General features: G+C 50.3%; 1 protein-coding gene across 1 annotated transcript in view; it reads right to left on the bottom strand.

The window, feature by feature from the left end:
• Nucleotides 1-22441, bottom strand: part of Bmp1 (bone morphogenetic protein 1) — a 50855-nt gene that overhangs the window by 1718 nt on the left and 26696 nt on the right. Inside the window, exons 10-20 of the mRNA XM_029554602.1 lie at nt 20787-20889; nt 18577-18693; nt 18202-18347; nt 17872-18067; nt 17150-17275; nt 16332-16492; nt 15802-15982; nt 11732-11857; nt 5370-5497; nt 4812-5025; nt 2645-2895 (exon numbers count right to left, since the gene is read on the bottom strand). Of these exons, the coding sequence (XP_029410462.1) occupies nt 2645-2895; nt 4812-5025; nt 5370-5497; nt 11732-11857; nt 15802-15982; nt 16332-16492; nt 17150-17275; nt 17872-18067; nt 18202-18347; nt 18577-18693; nt 20787-20889 (1749 nt within the window). The remainder of the gene's footprint in view (nt 1-2644; nt 2896-4811; nt 5026-5369; nt 5498-11731; nt 11858-15801; nt 15983-16331; nt 16493-17149; nt 17276-17871; nt 18068-18201; nt 18348-18576; nt 18694-20786; nt 20890-22441) is intronic.

Raw genomic sequence — 22441 nt, 5'->3', positions numbered from 1 at the left:
CAATGCCTGTAGAGGCCAGAAGAGGGTGTTGGATCCCCTGGAAATGGAACTAAGATGTGTATTAGCTGCTATGTGGGTGCTAGGAACTGAACCTGGGTCCTCTGCAAAAGTAGTCAGTACTCTTAACCATTGAGCCATCTCTCCACCACCCCCATCTCCCCATCTATCATTTCTTTAATTTATTTAGTTGTTTTGAGACAGGTTCTCCCACTGGCCTGGAACTTGTCAAATAGGCTAGGCTGGTAGGCTAGTGAACCCTAGAAACCTGCATGTCTCTGTCTCCCCTGTGCTGGGATTACTAGTTTGTGTCACTATGCCTGGGTTTTTGTTTTTTAAATATTTTATCTACTATTTTTATTTTGTGTGTGAGTGTATTGCCTGCATGTGTGTAAGTGCACCTGGGTCATGCAATGCCTGAGGAGGTCAGAAGAGAGTGTTGGACCCCCTGGAACTGGAGTTACAGACAGTTGTTAGCTGCCATGTAGGTGCTGGGAACCAAACCTGGGTCCTCTGCAAGTGCAACTGGTGCTCTTAACCTCTTAACCGCTGAGCCATCTCTCCAGCCCTTTTTTTTTTTTTTTTTTTTTTTTCCAAATGTGGGTTCTGGAGCTCAAGCACTTTACTGCCTGATCCGTCTCCCCACCCCAGCCTTTCACCTAGTTTTGCTACTAATTAGTTAGAACCACCTCCTTGTCTGGGCCTAATGTCACTCCACTGCATACAGCAGGGCAAGCTCTTTGCTCCCCAGTTCTAGAAGGGGCACTGAGAAGATGAAGGTGGAAGTTGTGGCGGCCACTTTGCTTTGGGGGACACCTAGGGAAGACGGAGCACCACTTCTCTGCCTGCTGGGCTAAGCAGGAAGCTTCAGGGAGGAGTCACCCCAGACCTGGGCTCTGCTGTTCCCGGCCTATTGTCACCCCTGGTCTGATTCCGGCTCTGACCCCAATCTTTGCTCTGACTCCAGGCCCTGGGGCGCTGCATTGGGCCAGGGGCTAGGGGCTGAGGAGGACCGGTGATGTTCTTCTTAGTGGTTTTATGTCCTGGCCTCCCAGTCATAGAAGGACTTAGTCCTGAATGCCTTGAGGACATTGCAGCAACTGTTCCAGGAAGCCCTGCCTGGGTTGCTTCCCCACATTCCGTCCCTTGATTACAGCTGGGGAAGTCCCTGGAAGAGCCCCTTAGAGAAACTTCATTTGGTGTGTCTCAAAGGAAGAGGCATTGTAGGGAGGTGACACTGGTTTGCAGCCAAGGGGGTAACAGAGAAGTTGGGCAGGCCAGAGGCTGTGCATGGTCTCCCACAGCCTGCTCTACCTTGGCCTAGACCCTGCTGCTCACACAAGGCTGAAACTCGGCCTCTGGACCCTGCAGCTGAGACTGCTTCTGGGAAGTTTAACCCTTCTTGGGGCAGCATAAGAGAAACCAGAGGCAGGAGCCAGACACTGCATCAGAATGTGCGTGTGAGTGTGAACACTTGTGAGAAAGTCTGTGCATGTGTGTGTGAGATAGAGCTGGGGAAGGATAATGCGCTAGGCTTGGCCTTGGTTATATAAGCTGGCAAAAGTGTCTGTACCCACAGCTTCTCCAAGTGCTCTCTTAAAGAATGAGAGCTAGCCAGGTGTGGTGGCACGTGCCTTCAATCCCAGCACTTGGGAGGCAGAGGGAGGCGGATCTCTGTGAGTTCAAGGCCAGCCTGGTCTACATAGTGAGTTCCAGGACAGCTGGGGCTACAGGGAGACCCTGTCTCAAAAAGACCAAAAAAAAAATAAATAAAGAAAGAAAGAAAAAGAATGAAAACTAAAGCCCTAATGACAGACTGTAAAGCCAAATAAATCCTTTCCTCCCCAAGTTGCTTTTGGTCAGGTATTTTATCACAAGAACAGAAAGGAAACTAGAAAAGTATTTGAGGCTGGGTGTGGTGGCACACACCTTTAGTCCCAGCACTTGGGAGGCAGAGGGAGGCGGATCTCTGTGAGTTCAAGGCCAGCCTGGTCTACATAGTGAGTTCCAGGACAGCTGGGGCTACAGGGAGACCCTGTCTCAAAAAGACCAAAAAAAAAATAAATAAAGAAAGAAAGAAAAAGAATGAAAACTAAAGCCCAGAACCTGCTTGGACAGCAGCAACAATAGTTTTGGCTCTCACTGATCTCTCACCAGGGGAAAGACAGGTAGAGGAAAAGATGAGGGTGTTTAGAGCAAGGTCCTCTGTCCCTGGTTCTGGCCCTAACCTCTGCCACCCCCCCCCCCCCAGTTTAGACTGTGGGGCCAAGGGCCAGGGGTTGAGTGGTTCAGGGAGAACTCTGTCATCCCCCCCACCACCACTCTGAGACACATACAACCCTGCAGGCCAAACCAAACTGTTCTGGAGTAGGCCTAGGTCACGGTGGGGCACAGGCCAGAGACTGTGGAAACTTCTACATTGTCTGGAAAAGATCCCCGTTTCTTGGGTAGGAATGGCCCAGGGTATGGTGGCCTCTCTGAGTGTCCCCAGGCTGAGCATTCTAGCTTCTGCAGAAGGCCAGACATGGACTGCCACTCAGCCTAGCACTCTAGGCCTCTTAGGGGCACTGGCTGTATCATCTTGGGTCTCAAGATTAGGATGAGGGTCTCAGGGCAGTGTGAGGTATGGGGCCAGGAGGGTGCTCACCCCAGAGCCACAGTAGCGCCCCAGTCTTGGGGCTGTGCTGTCGTAGCCATCAAAGAGCTCCATGTAGTCATAGCCACAGTCGGTCTCTTCCTCCACCTCGAAGGTCTGGAACACCAGTTCTACACCATAGCCCTCCTCAGCCACAATGACCCACTCGCAGTCCACCCCTCCAGGGTAGTTGTTGTCACCAAACTGGGCATGGGAATAAAGGTCTTTGGTCTTCACATCTGCTCGAACTTGGCCTCCACACTCTGTAGGGCATGACAAGATCGACCACCATCCATGAGTACCGCCACAGGTAGAGCACTGTGCAGCACCACCCAGAACCACAGACAGATGAATTCTGGGTAGAGATGCCTGTGGCCAGTGATGGGTGGGACCTGACCTAAGACAGCCTTAAGAAAGTGCCTACTATGCCACCTCTGGACAGAGGCCTAAAGAAGAGGCCAGGGGACACTCTGGGGTGAGGCACCCTGAGGAAGAGGTTGCACGGGTAATAGAGTTGGGAAAGATGTGCTTTATCTGAAAAGGAATTGCTCCTGTGCTCCAGTTGAGGGCTGTTGTGGAAGAATGTGGCCACACATTACCAGAGCTTTCCACGTTCAAGAGAGAAGTTATACACCTGGGTTTTATGTGCAAACTGCTTTTTAAGTGTTGGTTCAAGTTTAAAAATAAGAAAACACAAGACTGTGGGTCAAATGTTGAGGGCTGCAAGCCAGATAGAGTTCCAGCTTCTGGTTTGTGACCTTGTGTTGGGCAAGGCAAACAGCATGCATCATGACCATCCTCCTCTGGATATCCTTGGCCTTCCTCCTGAACACTGTGTTCAGGGGCTCTGGAAGGGGTGAGAAGGGAGCCAAGCAAGACCTTGGTCAGGACGGAGGTAAAGGGCAGGAAGGCAGGCTGTGGGCCCACCAGTTCTGGGGACACCCCACAAGTGACTCAGGACCCACCCAAGAGGCTATGAAGCTTGCAACTCGCATCGTTGCCCTGCACACTGGCCTCCAGAACTGGGTTCTAGCCTCTCTCTGCAGCCACATGGTTCCCACTGCCATCCTCACACCCTGCGTGCTTCACCCAGACCTGGAGGCTTGCTGTCACCAGTGTACACCCTGAGCTGTGCTGGAGTTCCAGTCCCCCAGCCTCACCCCCAGTGACTCTACTAGCTCTCCTGTCAGGCTCCTTTCTTTTTGCCCATGTCACCTTTTGTATCCTGCAGTGATTATGCATGCCTGGCTTATTTCTCTCCTGGATGGAGAAGTTCCTGGGGTGGGTGGGGTAAAAGCTTGTGTCTGATTCATCTCCCCATGCCCTCTGGTCTTTTGAGACAGGCACAGCTCTATAGTGGTCAAATAAACAAATGATGAAGACCAAGCTCCTCATGAGCTGGGATCTTTTAACGGCTAGGCTCATTTTCTGACCTGCACTTAGAATGCTGCCTCACACACTTACATGCTAATAAATATCTGTGGAATTAAATGAGCAAGTACATTATAGGGGATGGAGTATGGGTGGGCCGAGGCTGATGTGTCACTAATTATGCAACAGTGGGGACAATCAGGGATGCACTTCCCATTTCCAGGTTCCTTAACCACCCCTTCCCCAGGTCACTGTCACTGTGCCCTGCTTTCTGACTTTTGTAACCCTTATGACTTCTTCCCCACTCCTCAGTGTTCACTCTGCTGACCAGTTCTCAGAACAACTACTGACCCTGGGGCCACAGGGTTCTGTTCATGCAGTCTTCAACAGATGGAGACTATTACAAGGTTCCACAACTAGACAGAAACAGAGGATAAATGACTCTGAGGTACATAGTCCTGAGTGACACATCTACAATGCAATCTCTATGCCCAAGGCTCAGGGAACGCTGCAGAAGAGGGGGCAGAAAGACTGTAGGAGCCAAAGGGACAAGACACCTGCTGCTAGCTAATACGCATTCTAGGCATGATAGGGGGCTACACCAGTGAAATCTCTACTGTATGGTAGCCTAACAAAATCTGCAAAACAACAAAGCCAGTTGACATGCCAATGTGGACGGGGGAAATTTCACAAGATCCCACTTCAAAAGCCCTTTGTAAACTCAAAGCTAGGCTTGGAAACAGGATCAGCAATACATGTTGAGCAAATGGCAATGTGCAGGGAGCATCTGGCCTGAGGCTGCCCTTACCTGTGGAATGAGATGCCTGGAAGCCTTTCCTCTGTACAGAGTTGTCCGAGTAGAAGCGCAGGAACATGCGACTGCCTGTAGCCAGGACAGGTTCTGGCTTCTTGCTGCCACAGAAACGGCCGAGGACTGGTGCCTTGGTGTCACGCCCATCAAACACCTCAAGGTGGTCATAAGCACACTCGGGCTGAGACTCAATGTCCATCTCCATGAAGGTCTGGAGAGCAGAAGAGAGAACAGATTAGAGGCGTGGTTGGGGGTGGCTGCAGCAAGGATCCCCAAATCTATACCTCCAGACCCCAACTCATACACAACTATTTTAGCAACCACAGTGGGTAATGATGGTGAGCAAGGACTCAGGGCAGTGCCAGAGACACCCCCTGATAAGGAAAGAGGGCTTCTGACCAGTAAGACTTGTCCTCACATTGATGGGTACGGCAGGGCTTAGTCAGTCAGTCCCGTCTATAGCCAGTACCTCTAATTCACACAGATCATGGCAGATGGCAGACACAAGTGACCACATGGCATGGAGGAACAGGGTGCCCATACAGGCTGTCTTACCAGCTTGACCCGATGCCCAGGGGTGCTGGAGATAGCCCACGTGCATTCCTTCTTGCTGGGGTATTTGTCAGGCCAGTTGGGGCTGGTGATGGTGCCACTGGTAGATGTCACCTTGTGGTCACAGCCGGCTGTGAGTGAGATGTGAGAGATGGAAGGGGATCACCAGGGACCTCACGTTCAGATGCCCTGTGAAGAAGGCCCTTCCCTCCTGCCCCCTCCTTTGCTGTCTCCTGTGCTCCATTTAAAAAATGGACTTAAGACAGGCATCATTTCTTCTTCGTTCTGTTACTCATCTGGGGGAGAATCTAACTTCCTGGTTCCTCACTGAGGCCCCCAGTGGCAGCAAATGGGTAAGCACCCCACCTTGAGTAAGTAAGTCTTCCACCTTTTTGTGACCATCTGGCCACACCACCTCTGCCTGGGAGCTCTCACACCAAAGTGTCTCCCTGTTGCTCTCTTCTCCACTCTACAGCCTGGGAAACTTTGTGTGTTATGTGTGAGGCTATGTCATCCACTGGGCCCCGGAAGCGGCAGTAGTCACAGAGACTTTGGCACCTAATCCAGTCATCCCCATCCTTACTCCTAAACAGCTGGCCAGCCTGTCACAGCCTTTCTGACCTCTGGCTTTCTCAGCTCTGCTGGTTTTTCTCTTTCTCCTCACAAGTGTACCTTGGTTTTACCAGCAATGCATGACCCTCTTGGTGGCGACCATCTTTTTTTTTTTTTTTTCTGAGTGTGCTCAGGCCTTCACTTTCCTCAAAATGGGTATTCCACTATACCGAGACCTCTACTGTTTGCTCTCTCTGTTTATAGATGTCCCTCGGTATCCATAGGGGATATGATCTAGGACCCCTCACTGCTACCCAAATCCACAATGCTCAAATCTCTTATACAAAAGAGTGTTGTAGTTGCATAGAACCCACACACATCCTTCTGTTCTCTTTTCTTCTCTCTTTCCCTCCCTCCCTCCCTCTTTCTCCTTCCTTCCCTTTAAAAAAACCCATTCTTTCTTTATTTTTATTTTGTGTGCATAAGTGTTTTTGCCTGCATGTACGTAAGTGCACCACAAATGTGCAGTGTCCACAGTGGACAGAAGAGGGTGTTGGAGCCTCTGGAACTAGAGATAGAGACAGTTGTTAGCTGCTATGTCAGTGCTGGGAACTTAACCAGGGTCCTCTGCAAGAGCAGCCAGTGCTCTTAATTGCTGAGTTACTTCTCCAGCCCCTTCTTTGATTCTTTCAAGACAGTGTCTCATGTAGCCCAAGCTGGCCTCAAGCCTGTCATGTAGCTAAGGATGACCTTGAACTTCTGATTATCCTACCTTCAGCTCCTGAGTTCTAGGATTATAGGCATGAGCCACCAGGCCCAGTTTGTATGGTTGTGATAATTGAACCCAGGGCTTTGCGTGTGCTCTATCAACTAAGCTGCATCCTCAGCCCCTCCTATCTACTCTAAATCATCTCTTGGGTCTTTATAAGACCTAACACAATGTAAATGTTGACATGTTGATTTTTAAATTTTATTTATTTATTTTTATTTTATGTGTAGCTCTTAACCACTGAGACATCTCTCTAGCCTTTCCCCTTTTTTTGAGACAGGTTTTCTGTGTAACTTAGGCAGGTTCCAACACATAATCTTTTTATGTCTGCCTCTTGAGTACTGGGATTACAGGTGTCTACCACTATGTCCAGTGATACACTACACTGTTTAGGAAATAACAACAAGAAAAAAATCTGCACACATTAATACAGATTGAACCATTTTAGGACTCACTGTATTCTCAAACTGAGGTTGGCTGAATTCAGACAAGGAACCCACAGACCTAGAGAGCTAGCTTCCTCTAATGGCAGAATTAGCTGATTTCCCTCTGTAGCTGGATTTCACGAGTGATACCCATACTGGCTTGGTTCCCCTTCGCTTTATCACTCTATCTAGAATTACAGTTGGGCTGTAATTCCAGCTATTTGGGAGGCTGAGGCAGGAGGATCCCAAGTTCAAGGTCAGCCTTGGCTACAGAGTGAGTTCAAGGCCAGATGGACAACTTAAAGAGAGGTCTCAAAATAAAACATAAAAAGAAGGCTGGGGCTGTAGCCTGGCAGGTACAGGGTTCTAGGTTCAATACCCAATGTTACAAAAATGAAATTAAATATAAAAAATGGGCTAGAGGGATGGCTCAGTTAGTAGTTTGCTGTGCAAACATGACAATATGAGTTTGATCCCCAGCACTCACATAAGACTCAGGTGCAGAAGTACAAACCTATAATCCTAGTACTGTGAGGCAGAGACAGGAGGATCCTTGAAGCTTGTTGGTCAGTTTGTCTAGCCAATTCATTGAGCTCTAGGCTCAGTGGAAAACACTGTCTCAAAAAATGTGGTGGATGATAGTGGAAAAAAAAATGTGGTGGAGAGTAACTGAGGAAGACACACAACATCAGCCTCTGTTTTCCACTTGCATATGCACACACATGCAAGCACATGCCACACACACACTTGAACACATACACACAAAAAATAAAAAAAATAGAAAGAAATCCAATTTGGGGAGTCGTGGGCCCCCAGACCACCAGATACCTATTTCATTTATCTTTTACCACTTCCATCTCTCAGGAACTGTTTGAAACCTTCAGCCTTCTCCTCAGGCAACTGTCTCAACCACGTTTCCTTCCAGCAGCAGACCATCAGCCCTCCTCCCACCTCCTGAAGAAATAAGGCCCTCAGATGGGAACTTTCCCTGCCTTCCCTTTCCTCCTACTCTGGGGCCTCTGAGGAGGTACCCTTCCTCTCCGTGAGGATGGACTGTCCTTTCAGAAGAGGACAATAGTCCAGGAACTCTCACACCACAGAGGACCCATGGCCACTGTCTCCCAGCTCTGCAGTCCCGAACTCAGCACATCCTGAAGTGCCTCCCCATGTTCTTCTAGGCTCTCTAGCTTCTGCCACACATTCTCACTACCTATACCTCCTCCGTCTACAGTAATCTGACTTCCACTCAAAGCGTGACATCCCAAATATACATGTAAAAGCTGATGATCATTGCTATGAGGTCAAGACTAGCCTGGACAAAACAAAAGCCAATAATCACCGTTCATGATCGGACACTAGCAGGACCTTCAAGGGCAAACACTATGGTTAAGATCTAAAATGTCAGGGCTGGAAAGATGGCTCAGCAGTAAAGAGCACTGATTGCTTTTACAGAGGACCCAGGTTCGATTCCCAGCACCCACATGGCGGCTATGAACCATCCTTAACTCTCTAGTTCCAGGGGAATCTGAAGTCCTCTTCTGACCTCCGAAGCATTGCACAACGCGGGTGCACTCAGATACATGCAGGCAATACACTCATACACATAAAATAAAAATAATAAATAAAATATTTTTTAAAAAAGATCTAAAATGTCATCTAAGCACTCATGAGATGCAGGCTTTAGCCCCATGCAATGTGGATTTGGTGAATGTCACTGGATCATGAAGGCTCTGATCTCATCAATGGATTAATCAACTGATGGGCTCATAACTGAATGGACTATTGGGAGAGGGTGGAAACTCTAGGAGGTGGAGCCAAGTTGGAGGAAGTACATCACAGAGGGTGTGCCCTTGAAGGGTGGATCTCATCCCTGGCCATTGCTTCTCCACCTCCTCCCCTTCCCAGTCACAAGCTGAGCAGCTTTGCTTGACACTCCATCATGCACTGTCTGCCATGATTTGGGCCTTATCTCAAGTTCAAAGTGATGGAACTAAGCAACTATGAACCAAACCCTCTGAAATTGTGAGCCAAAATAAATCTTTCCTTCTTTAAGTTTTCTTCAGATAGTTAGGGGTGATGCAAAGCTGACTAACACAGAAAGCAGACAGCCAGTTATGAGGCTAGGGAGAAAAGAGGGATGGGCAGACAAAGGCCACACACTGAGATTAGAATCCAACGCTCAGAAAACTCTGAGTCCCTGGTACAGACAGCTCAAGGCCTGTCTCTCTACTGTTGAGATGTGGGCTGTCCCCATCCCTCGCCTGCAGCTTCTTATGTCCACTCTGCCGTCCCCAACTCCACACTGGCTTCCCTGCTCTGCATTCTTTGCACCCCATGTCTCTCCTCAGCTTAACGTCTGCGTGCCTTCCCTTCTGCACAGCACTGGATTCTCCATTGGGGGCTAGAGATGTGATCTGATCTACCATCAGCCTAACCCTGAGTGAGGGACCAGGACTGTTTCCAAGAGAACCAACCAGAAGATGAGCAGATAAGGGTCTGGAGAGATGGTTCAGGAATTAAGAATACTGACTGCTCTTGCAGAGGACCCAGGTTCAGTTCCCAGCACCCACATGGCAACTAACAACCATTTGTAACTCTAGTTCCAGGGGATCTGACGACCTCTTCTGACCTCCACAGCACTGCACATATGTGCCTACATACATGCAGACAAAACTCTCATATACATAAAAAATTAAATAAGTAAATATTTTTTTAAAAAAAAGATGAGCCCTTCCCCTTTCAAGAAGGCCTGGTCTGGCTTCCTTACCCAAATCTTTCCACTTAGACTATATAAACAGAGTGCATTTTAGACAACCTCAGAACAAGGCTTCTGCTAACTAAAAGTAGGCGCTGTAAGGCAGATGCTCCATACCTTGGCACCCTGAGTGGCTGGTGGAAGCTCTCAATTTCCCACAGGTTCATCGGGTGCTTCAGTTCTGCTCAGAAACTTACTTATACTTGGCTTGTCCACTTAATGTAGTGAAGAGTCACTTACCAGGTACTGTGTTCAGTGCTCAGAGTAAGGGCAATAAAGCTTAGCACTCTGAAGAGTAGGATTTTGTTTGTTTATCATGTAATGGATGAAGAAATAAGCTCAGAGAGGTGAAATGATTCACCCTAAGTCACACAAACATTCAGTGGTACAAGCAGGCCTGTTAGACTGCTAGAGTTGTGTCTGTTCAAGGGACATGGCATGGAATTAATGAGTTGGAGCAGTGTTGTATCATGTTCAAAGAGGCGTTGGATGCTGTGAGTGATGGGAAGAGAGCTGTCTTTAAGTAGACTGAATATCCCTTATCCAAAATGCTTGGGACCAAAAGTGTTTCCAATATTGGAATGTAGGTAACTGCATGCAGATAATGAGTTATCTTAGAATGGAACCCAAGCCTAAACTAAAGTCATTCATATTTCATATACACCTTATACACATAGCCTGAAGTTATTTTTGTTGTTTTGATTTTTCTTGGTTTTGGCTTTTTTGAACAGGGTATTCTTAGTCCCAGCCTGCCTGGAAGTTTTACTTTGTGGACCAGGCTGACCTGTATCTCACAAAGATCTGCCTGCCTCTGCCTCCCAGGGGCTAGGATTAAAGATGCACACCATCATGCCTGGCATTAAGGTATTTTAAAAAATTAGTATTATTGGTTTGTGTAATGTATATATGGATGTGTGCATGCCACGGCACATGTATGGAGGTGAGAGGACAATTTTGTGGAGTCGGTTCTCTCCTTCTACTTTTACTTGGGTTCTGGGGATCAAATTTAGGTTGTCAGGCTTGCATAGCAAATACCTTTACCCGGTGCACCATCTCATTGCCCCCTGAAAATATTTTTACATAATATTTTTAGTGTGCTTGTGTTTTGCTTACAGTCTATCATGTGAGGTCGGGAACAGAATCTTCCATTTGTGGCATCATGTTAGTGTTCAAAAAGTTTCAGGTTTTAGAACATTTGAGGTTTGAATTTTCTGAATAGGGGTGCTTAACATGTATGTTCAGGGCTTCAAGGTCAGGAAAGCAGCAGCCCTCCTCTGTGTGCTCCTATGGGTGAGAAGTGTGACCAATCCTGGTAATGCATACAACTGTGGTTGCTCAGAGCACTTCATGGTTTCCTAGCACCCCTCTAACATAGTTATGAACATGATCTTCATTGTATACACAAAGCATCCAGGCACAGAATGAGTAAGCATTCACTCAAGGGCACATCTCTAGCTAAGTAACAGATCCAGGTAACCTTGTTCCAAAGTCTGTGCTCTTAACACCATTCTCTCTCTTCTTCATGACAGAAGGGGGCCATGACAAACAGAAAGACTTGGAGCCTTATTCTAAGAGCCCAGGAATGGACATTCAGCAGCTGAGAGTTCCTCTCCTGATGTGGACGGGCGAGAAGTACCAGTGTGTATGACCTGGGTACCACAGGAACGGAGGGCCACCTATGCATGGGCTGGGAGGTGAAATACACTGGCCGCAGGCAGTGACCCCTGGTTCCATGAGGAAATGGAGGCCAGTGAAGATGGTGCTGCCAGCCTTCCATTCCCCCAGGATGTCCCTGCGCAGTGCAAGGTGCACGGCAAGATCTGGTCACCCTCTCCATTACTCTCAGATTCTGTGCAGGCCTTACCTTCCTTGCAGTCATGTTTGTTGTCATGGAGGACGAAGCCGCTGCGACACTGACACTCATAGCTGCCAAACGTGTTCACGCAGTCTTGCTGGCAGCCACCATTGTCCTTGGAACACTCATCCTTGTCTGCAGGGGAGCAAATAAGAGCAGTGGGTCAGTGTGGGCTGAGGTCTGGTCACGCTGGGGGAAGCAGGAGGCCTGGCTGGGCTTCCTCCCAGTGGGAGGAAGTGTGCAGGAGCCAGTGACAGCCAGCAGAGCTGGGTGGGGAGTGGGAGATCAAGGCGATGATGGGATTCTGGACACTGCATCAGGGGAGCCAGCTGAGTGGTGCCCACCCCGCTGTGGGCAGAGAAGGTAGAGGTGGGCAGAAGTGGGTGGAGGGAGGGCTGGGGTCTGGAGCTGACCAGAATGGGGACCTCTACCATTACCTGCTTACTGGACAGACGGACAAGTGGAAAAACAGACACACGGACAAGCAGACTGCAAGAGAAAGGAGCAGGACGCAGGGGTCCCTCTTTTACTTCACAACAGGAAATGTCACAGACACCATCAAAATGGGAGGGGGTGGGGAAGGTTCCCCTGTCGGCTGAGGGGGACAGGGGTAGAGGAGAGCACCAGTTCTGTCCAGCCAGAGGAGGTGGCCGGAATGGCAGAGTGGAGGCAGGGGGTGGGTGGGCTCCGAAGCCCCCAGCCCACTCCATCCGAGGTGAGCTTCCTGAGTAATGAAGGGTCTGGGAGGCCTGGCAGGCCTCACTGGGGGGTCCGGTTTCTTTTCTGCACCCGGAATTTGAGCTGGTGGGGGCGTCCCCGAGGGGGCTGCAGAGCTGGCCTCTTTTCTGAAACGAGAAAGAGAAGGAGAAAAGGGACCAAGGGGTGGGGGTGGAGGGCAGGGACCAGGGAGGGAAAGCAGTGAAAACCAGACCCAGGGCCTTGAGACCATTGGCAGGGAAGGATGGGGCAGGAGGGCAGGTGGACCCACATGCAGGACAGCCATGTCACTAAGGCTGGGTTAGCAAGTGGGAGGAGGCACAGCAACAGGGGACAAGACTGAGCCTGTGGCAGGGAGAAGGGCTGGAGGGATGACACGCTCTGATGTGTACATGTTGGAGAAGAGAAACTGAAAGTCATTGGTGAAAGGGAGCTATGTGTGGAGAGGGTTAGAGCCCTGCTCGCCCTCTCATTCTAACAGCTGCATACAGAGTGTGTGAGACACAGACACATGCTCACATGGACACAGCCACAGACACAGGCACCCCCACACAGCCCTGTGTATGGAGGAACATATGGAAACATAGACAAACAAGTATATGTGACAGGCCTCACAAACACAGACTCCTACAGTATACCATGCAGATGCAGAAGCAAAGACTCAGCCATGCACATACCACCTATCCACCCATCTGTGTGTGGGTGCGCACACAAGACCCACACGACTTACTACCATATATGTGTGTGTAAGCATATGCAGATAGAAACACAGGCACAGACACTACAGGGAGACAGACACACCCACATATGTGGGGACTTGAGGACCTAGATGTGGAAGTAAACACACATCCATGCAGATGTGCCTGTGCCCATCAGCAGCCCACTCACACATGGAGTTGCTTACATGCTGGCAGGCCCCCTCACATACATGCATGCACATACACACACAGACATGCACATGTGAGTGCTTGCAAAGATGCAGTCACAAGCCACAACCTGTGTTCTAAGTTGGTGATCATTTCGGGGATGGTATGCCTGACATGGAAGCAGGCGCTCAGGAGGTATGTGGATTCCAATGAACACCCAGAATTCCAGAGATGAACCATGAAGTGGAAAGATGGCTACTGGCATTCCCTAGGCCAGAGCAGTCTGTGATAGGGTAACCCTGTTCCTAGTTTCCCTCAGGAGAAGAGCCTGAAGGCTAGAGCACTGGCTCCCAGAAGGCCCTGCTTTTCCCACCCAGGCTCAGGTGGGCCAGACCCATCAAGAGTCCAAGGGAGCATGGGGCTAAGAGGTGAAGTCAAGTCCCTTCCCAAGGGCTCCTTCTCTGAACATCAGAGAACCTGACTGAGGACCCAAGGAAGCTGTCTTTGCACTAGTCTGTAAGAAATCCCCTGAGGTGAATGTTGGTTGCCCAGGATTATGCTGGACACTGCAAGAGCGCAGCTCATGGACCAAAGACTTCCCTAGCATGTTTGGACCCCTGTGCCTTCTTCATATTTGCTTCCCAGACACCTAGCGTAGTGTGTAGAACACAGCTGGGGTAAAATAAAAGCCAAATCAATGGTAAGTGAATGGCTAAAGAAATAAGTGAGGGAAAGTCACTTCTGAGGATGGCTGCCTCAGTATCCGAGACAGGGCTCTGGCACACCTTGGGGAGTAGATGGCTCACCTCAGTGACTGGAGAACAAACTGCAGGGGGGTGAGGGGAGGGGAGGTGGCATGGACCCCAACAAGGAGATGGCACTCACCCTACAGTGCCCAAATGCCCCGAAGGTGCTGGGGTCAGACCGAAGGTCTTCAGGCTCTCGCTTCTCCTTCTTGGCTTAGGGTCTCCTCGATGGGTGTCCCAAAAGTCCACACAGCCCCCTCCTGGGGACCAGAGTCAGATGCCCCAGGCCCTGAGGCTGAACTTTGATGCCCACCGGTGAGGGTCCTCTGCAGGTTTTCTTGTGCAACGGGGGCAGTGAATGTATGTGTGTGTGCACGTATGTGTGCATGTGTGTGCAGGGCTGAGTGTTATGTAGGAGATGGGGAGGTAAGGCAGTAACTCCGGACAGATGTGAGTATCACCCCTGTCCCTTCCGAGACTGGAGCAAGAAAAGGGCAGAATAGACAAAAGTAAGCAGGTAATGGTTTCTCTGGGGAAGAGCCCACACTGGCAATATTACATCCCCTCAGCCCTCTGGAAAGCACCTTGTAGGACTTGTAGGTTGGCCCAGGGAAGGAGGGCTTGGTGTTACAGGGGGAGGGCCTCGGCAAGCAGTGTGGCAGAGGGCTGGGCAGCAGCTCAACATTAAGCAGAGTAGGGCAGCTGGCAGTGCCAAGCAGGGAACCAGTGCATGGGGACGGGTGCATGGCATCCAGGTAGGACAGGCAAGGGTGCAGGGCAGCCACATGGGGGCTGGAGGATGCAGGACCCTGGGTGAGGAGGGGAGAAGGGAGGCGGCGTGGACAAAGTCATGGGTTTCCTGCTTCCTGGCCCCCCTAGGCCCACCCCACCAGAAGTTGGGGTGAGAGTCCCTATCACTCCTCCACAAAGCCATCTGCTGTAGTCAGCCCACCAACTTCTGGCTCTCTCCACACTCCACTGTGGAGCCGTCCCTCCCTTCCCTGCTGGGGCTGGGCCCTTTTGCCTCTAGAGGCACCAGCTACCTCACACTAGCCTGGGGCCAAAGACTTAGGGATTCCTAAGGCAGGGGAAAGGTCTCCCAAGACCCTGGAGGTCCAACTTGGGGGAAGATGGGTTTGGACCACCCAGAGAGGGCCTTCAGAAGGGCTAGATGAGGCCAAGGAATGAATGAGGCCAGGCCTTCCATGCTGCAGCACTTGGTTGACTGTGTTAAAGGACCCAGTCCCCACCCATGGGCAGGGGAGTGGGCGGCTTTGGTACTGAAGGGCGGAAGTGACTTCTCTTAGTAGAAGGCCCAGCATGAACCCAGTGGGCTGGGCAGGGTTTGATTAGAAGCCCAGCTGCTACCAGATAATCTGCCCTACATGGTCCAAGGCAAACAGGCTCCTCTTCTCCACTGACCCTGAGTTTTCAGGCAACTGAACTCCCTGTTCCAGGGCCTGCCCTCTCAGGCCTTGGCTTACAAGCTCCTGATATCTGGAACACCCTCTCCCTTCATTTCTGTACTCCAATGCTCTGCTCTGCCCTAGGCCTGGCACAACTAAGGTCTTAAGGACTCAGAGTAAAGAGATTCAGATGTCCCAGGGACTGGTGTAGTGGTAGATGGTGAACTGAAGAAGCAGGGGGCAGGCCAGGCACTAGATAGGGCTGCCAAGGACTGGAATGGAGGGGCAGGGAAGCCCCATCCTTTGTGGGAATTAGGGCTAGAAGCCAGGGAATCCAGTATTACCTGAGAAGAAGTGGGCCTTGAAGCCCTTTTTGGATACAGTATTGTCGGACTTGAATTCCACACGCATGTTGTTGTATTGGGAAGTGATGACTTCTGGTTTCTCAGAGCCACAGAACTTGCCATGCAGCTTAGAGTCAGCCGTGAGTCCACTGCGTACCTCCACAAAGTCATACTTGCATACCTGCAGGGGGAGTCCAACTCTGGCTGCCTCCTCCAGGAAGCCTCTGGTGACCACTCCCTCCCTATAAAGCTGCCAGGCTAAACAGCCGCTCCCCCATCATATTCTCCTGTGTGCACCACAAAGCCCCAGGGTGGCTGGCCCCAAGCCCTGCCTCACTCCATAGGCTTCCAACTCGATGCCCAGTCTCACCTGCAGACACTCCTTCAAGGCCTCTCAAGTCTCCCAAGTCTCCTCCTCTTTGTTTTCAGAATCTTTGTATCTGAATCTCTCCCAATGGGAGGAGGCCAGCACTGAGCTGAGTCCCTGTGCCCCACACCTTCCTGCCCACCTTGGCTGAAAGGGCACTTACGTCATTGCCCTCCGTCTCAAAGAAGTCAAACTGCAAGGAGATACGGTACTGGGTAGGGGCCACCAACTGCCAGATGCAGTTTTTGTTGGGAGGGTATTCCTTAGGCCAGCCTGGGCTGGTGATGGAGCCGTTGAGCTTGGTGAGGAATCCACCACAGGCAGCTGAAGGAACAAGGGAGGTGGTCTTATTGACCAGGACTAGAGAAGGGCCTTAGGCCTAGGTTGGGGTGTAGTCAGGAGATGGGTGTGTGTGTGTGTGTGTGTGTGTGTGTGTGTGTGTGTATCTAACACAGAGGTGTGGGACAGACAGGAGGAGACAAGTGAGAGTTGTGGGGCCTCTCTGGAGGTGAGCCCAGAGGAGGAAGAGGAGGAGTGGTGGGGGACGCACATGTATAGCCATGTCCATCACTTCTGCTCAAGAATGGGCCAGAAATCTTCTGGAAAGGGTCAAGAGGGGACAAGGAGTGGTGCAAGTGGGAAGTCCTGGGAGGTACTAAGAGTGGCTTCTCAGAGACACAGAAAGATCCCACCCTGGAGCTGTTATCCTGAAGTACCGTCACCAGCATAGAGGCTGAGATAGTCTGTCCCAAAACAGTGGCTTCCAAATTGTGGAGAGGGTAATGACATTAATTACTAGGTCAAGATCAGCATTAACAAAGGAGTCAGAATAAAACCCCTGCAGCCAGTGTACCTCACACTCAAGTGTTCTGTGTCTCACCTGTAGTTGGGAGGGGTGCTAGGAAACCCCTTCAGATTGCCCAAGGATGGGACTATACAAAGGCAAAGGGCCAGTGATCCAGAGGCACTGCAGGCACTCACCCTCACATCGGCGCTTGTCGGGGGCCAGCTCGTACCCCGGGTCACAGCTGCACTTGTAGCTGCCCAGGGTGTTCAGGCACCGCTGCTCACAGCCTCCACGGTTGGGCCGTGAGCATTCATCCACCTCTGTGGGGAAGGAAGAGGTGTCACAGAACCCAGGCCAGGCCTTGCTCCTTCTTCTTGCTCTGTGCTTGGGGGTCAAACCCAGGGTTCTCCAGGGCTCCTGAAGCCCACTCCCATAGCAGGGGGAAATTCAGCTAGAAGCCTCATTTGTCTGCTCAGCCAGCCAGCCCCCTGGTCACCATGACAGCTTAGAACCCCACAAGAATAACCTGTGAAGCCTTCCTTCTGGGCATAGGGGCTGGCTGGCAGCTGCCACCACTTCCTGTGCACAGTCCCTGCCAAATACAGTCCTCTCGTTTCTCCTTCATTAACTTCATGACACCTTAGGATGGGGGCAGTTATGGTGCCCACTGTATAGGTGAGGAACTGGGGCTTGGGGACTACTGTGCTGTAGATCACACTGATAAAAAAAAAAAAATCCACAGCTCTGCACCTCACAGGATTGACCTTTTCTCCTGTTTGTCTACAGCATCTTTAATAGCATGCCCTAGTGCTGCGGCCATTACGTCCTTCATTTTTCCACACTGAATAAATGAATGATGAAGGAATGAAGGAGCTTGATGACCACCCAAGGGGAGTTGAGACAGGGGAGCAGGTACCTTTGAAAAAATTGACTGCGAAGCCAGCTTTGTTAATGGATCCATCGGAGACGAACTTGAGCCAGAGACGGCTAGATGTGCTTTTGATGTCATCGGGCTTCTCATAGCCGCAGTAGCGCCCAATGAGGTTGCTGCTCTCACTGTGCCCATCACGAACTTCCAAGTAGTCGTAGGCACAGCTGTCATGACGCTCAATCTAAGAGTCGGAGGCTCCATCAGGGGAAGGAGCTCTGGCTGCCAGGACCCCAGTCCCTAGAGCCTGCAGGGAGACAGGCTGTCCTGGAGGCCAACAGAGGCATTGGAGGGTTGGAACACAGGGGCTGTGACTACCTCAAAGGACTGGAACGTGAGGCCCACGTGGAAGCCTTCGGACACCTGGATCCGCCAGATGCAGACTTTGCTGGGCCGGTAGTCATCTGGGTAATTGGGTGACTGGATGTGGCCGTTATCTTTTTTCACATCACCACCACAGATAGCTTTGGGAACACAGGGTGGGGAGGGAATGGTGGTCATTTTCTGCCCTGCTTAAAGTGTTCCTTCCCCACTCTTCCAGCCCTTCCCACGACCCCTACTCCCCCATGCCCACTCTGCTGATCCCACCCGTCTCTCTGCCTCCTCCCTGGAGGATCCACAGATGGGACCCTGGCGGCACCAGGAGGGAGTAGCTCTGGGATGTCCATGGGCCCCTTTCCCCTCCCTCTGTACCTTCATAGACTGCAAAGAAGCCCTTTCCGACCCAATTGCTGCTGCTGCGAAATTCCACCCAGAGGCGGCTGTCGGTGGAGACGATGGGTTCAGGGAGTTTGCCCCCGCAGAACCGTCCTGTAGACAGTGGGGACAGAGGACTCCTGAGCCCTATGTCTGCTCATATAAGCCCCAGGGGGCTCAGGGCTCCAGTCTGCAGCCATCCTACTTATATTCCTAAGACCACCAGAAGAGTTAGAGACCCTTTAAGGGGCAGGACATGGTTGGATGATATGTTTCCTTTCTTAATGACCTTCTTTTGTTTGAAGATATAGCCCAGACTGGCCTTGAACTTTTGGTTCAACAATCCCAGTGCTGAGATTATAGGCACGAGACACTGCACCCAGTTTATGCAGTGCTAGGGATTGAACTCAAGGCTTTGTGCAGCTAGTCAAGCACCCTCCCAGCAGGGCTACATCCCCAGCCTCTGGCCTTGAACTTTACTTTTGGTTCCTTGATCTCAGCCTCCCAAATGTTGGAATTAAAGTTTTATTGGTCTTTTATTTTTATGTTTTGCAAAAAAAAAATTTTTTTATGTGTATGAGTGTATTGCCTGCATGTGTGTATGTGCACCTGTGTTGTGTGATGCCAGCAGAGGTCAGAAAAGGGCGTTGGATCCCCTGGAACTGGAGTTACAGAAAATTGTTAGTTGCCATGTGCTGGGAACTGAACCCAGGTTCTCTGCGAGAGCAGCCAGCGCTCTTAACCACTGAGCATCCCTCCAGTCCCCAGGTTTACTGGCCTTTTAAAAGAACACGTTACCATCATTACTGACCTTTCTTTATGAGGTCTCTGTGCAAAAAAGTAACAAGGAGGAAACATTTTCTCAGCATGTACTGTTATAGCATGCTCTCCTAGGCATGCCTTCAATGGGTCAATGCAGGGCTGCCTTTAGAACCCCAAACCCCAGAATCTGGGGACAAGGCCAGAAAATAATCACATTCAAATAAAACCCAACAAGAGACAACACAAGGGGTAAAGCTGGCCATCTGTGGAATTCTTTGCAGTCAAGAATTGACTGGGGATGATTTGTATGTTTCTAGTAAGATTGGGTGTTTCTCAACTTTCAGTAAGGCACAGAGGAGGCTGGCCTAGGAATGTCAGTCATGAGAAAGAAAATGTCGTCTTGGAGACCGAACACGCTGCAGAAGAAGTGTCGTAACAACTGCTGCTTTAGATGACTAACCAGAACTAGTATATCAGAAATGGAGGAAGAGTGTGTTATCGGAAATGCATCCTGTGTCTTCCCAGCAGTCTAAGGGGCAAAGGTGCTGAGTCTGGGAGTGCAGCCCTGAGTCTCTTAGGATTACATCCAAATGGGACAATGAACAGTGCCACACAACTTTTCAGGATTAATGTGGCTGTCCTCTGGTGACAAGAGACTGGCTTTGTCTAATTCTTTATGCCCTGAACTGCATCTGTGTCCTGTAGTGTTTTGGGTTTTGTTGTTAAGACAGGGGTCTTGCTACATAGCCCAAGCTAGCCTTAAACTCTGGATCCTTCTGCCTCAGTCTCCCCAGTGTACTCCCAATGGTGTACAGCACCGTTATGCATAGCTTTGCCCTATGTCTTTGGCCCCTTTTGCTCCTCTCACCACAGACAGACACAGACACAGACACAGACACACAGACACACACGCACACACAGATACACACACACACACACACACACACACATATCCTGCCCCCCCCATACATATTACAAGTGACAAAATATCTAGAACAAACAGGTCAGGCCACTGTTCCATTCCCAGAGTCCTCAAGGGTGAGTTAAGAGCCTGCCCAATTGGTTTTAAGCCAGTTCATATCATAAGCATCCAAAAGTTGCAAATACAGGAAATCCTCTGAAATGGCTCCAATGAGGGTGTGAGCCTGGAGCTATAGGGTGTGCAGAACAGCCTGCTAGACATCTTTTTCGACTCCTGTGACTCTCCCACCCTCCCCTGAGGGAGGCCCAGAAGCCTATACTGAGGACTCAGAGACTGAATCACAGACAAGACCTGCCCACTGTCACACCACTAGTCAGTGATGGAATTAACTGGGACAAACTACATCAGAGCTTGAAGATCTCACACTAGGCTGTCACCTTCATAGAGTGTTGGGCCCCAGAGGATGATGAATGTTCTAACAAGGAACTAGGGGCTGAGGAGGCCAGTGGCCTGTGCCCTTTACCTCGGAGGGGCGCCTTCCTCCAGAAGCCATCGCGTACCTCCACGTAATCATACCAGCATAGGCGGCTACGGTATAGGTCCATGGATGTGAAGTTCAGGATGATCTACAGAAGCAATGAGGGGATGAAGACAGTTACATGGCTCCAACTCATAACCCACCTCTGGGGCCAGGTATATGAGTACTCCCTGCCAGGACTAAGGGTTAATCATCACTAGTCATGGTCAGTATTGTTCCCATACAGCCTAGGCCAGTCCAACTGAAACCACTTGTCTATTATTCCCCTCACAAAACACCCATGAAGATCAGGGGTATGACCCTCCACTCCAGTACAGGGCCATTAGATTAGGTTAAATAAACAGCTTTCCTCACGGTCAATACAAATCACAATCACAATGTCTTTAAGATGAAATAGGCTCCCAAGGATAGGAAGGGCCCAGGGTGGTGTGAGAGTACTGGGGGTCTGAGATGGGAAAGAAGGGGCCAGGGAGGAGGTGGACACACCAGTCATACAAATTCACTGGCTGCTGATTCTGGACAGGAGGCATGCTAACTTCCAAGAACAATGTCAGATCACAGTCTTCTCATGAATGGGTTTAACGTACATCCCTGTCCTCACGGAGCTTATGATGTCAGGGATGACATCATGTAGATAAAAATGTAAACTCCAGCCCCAGGGCCTGAGTTTGAATCAGCCCTGCATCTCCTGCCCAGTTCTGGAATGAACCATGCACCTTCCCTGAGTCAACCTTAGCCAGCCCATGTGAGAACCTCGACCCTAACACAGAATTCCTTGGAGACAGGCAGGGTCATGCTAGCTTGACAATGGAGGCTCCACAGCCCCTTGGTAAGTCCTAATGTTCCGTATCCATGGCCAAAGGCTTTTTAACAGACAGGGACACTCTTTCCAAGGGAATTCACTTGCTTGGAAATGTCCAGAGGGAGCCCCAAGCCAGCTACTCTGTCAGTCCCCACAAGCAAGGGCTATGAGTCATGTTTGCTGTGAGCTGTGGGTGTGTGTAGTGGACACTCAGCTAGTGGGCTTTCCTGTGGAGAAGAGACAAGGGGTCCACCTCCCCTCTGCCTCAGTGGAGAGCTAAATGCTGACAGACTCCAAGTTGGCTGCTGGCATGCTACAATATATACGTGTGGAGATCAGAAGACAACTGGTAGGCGTGCTCTCCTTCCACCATATGCATCCCAAATATCAAACTCAGGTTATCAGGTTTGAGGGAAGCAACTTAACCCACTGATGAATCTGCCTACTAGGTGGTTTTAGCCCCCACCCAAACGTCCTTCTACATCCTGGCCTCTCAGTTCTATGGCATCCTTTATCCTCCCCTCTGTATCCCTCTGAGTGACACACATGGCACACCATGTCCTAGGCCCATCAATAAGTGTATGACCCTTCTGTAATCTCCACTCCCAGGACCTTGCTCCCATCTATGCACCCCTTTCTTTGTAGCTCACTCAGCAGAAGTTCTCACTGTGACCCTCAAGACATTTCTACCACTTCCCTCCACCTAGTTCACAGTACCCGCCCCCTTTTCTCTTTAAATTTCTTTTTGTATTCATGTAAGTTCAATTATACTTATATTTGTGAAACTTTTTTTTAATCAACTGTGGTACCCTAAGATATAACTGAATGAGATTTTATA

Source organism: Nannospalax galili, unplaced genomic scaffold (assembly GCF_000622305.1).
Source record: "Nannospalax galili isolate Female #2095 unplaced genomic scaffold, S.galili_v1.0 scaffold291, whole genome shotgun sequence".
NCBI lineage: Eukaryota > Metazoa > Chordata > Mammalia > Rodentia > Spalacidae > Nannospalax > Nannospalax galili.
This window is presented reverse-complemented; position numbering and strand designations above follow the sequence as displayed.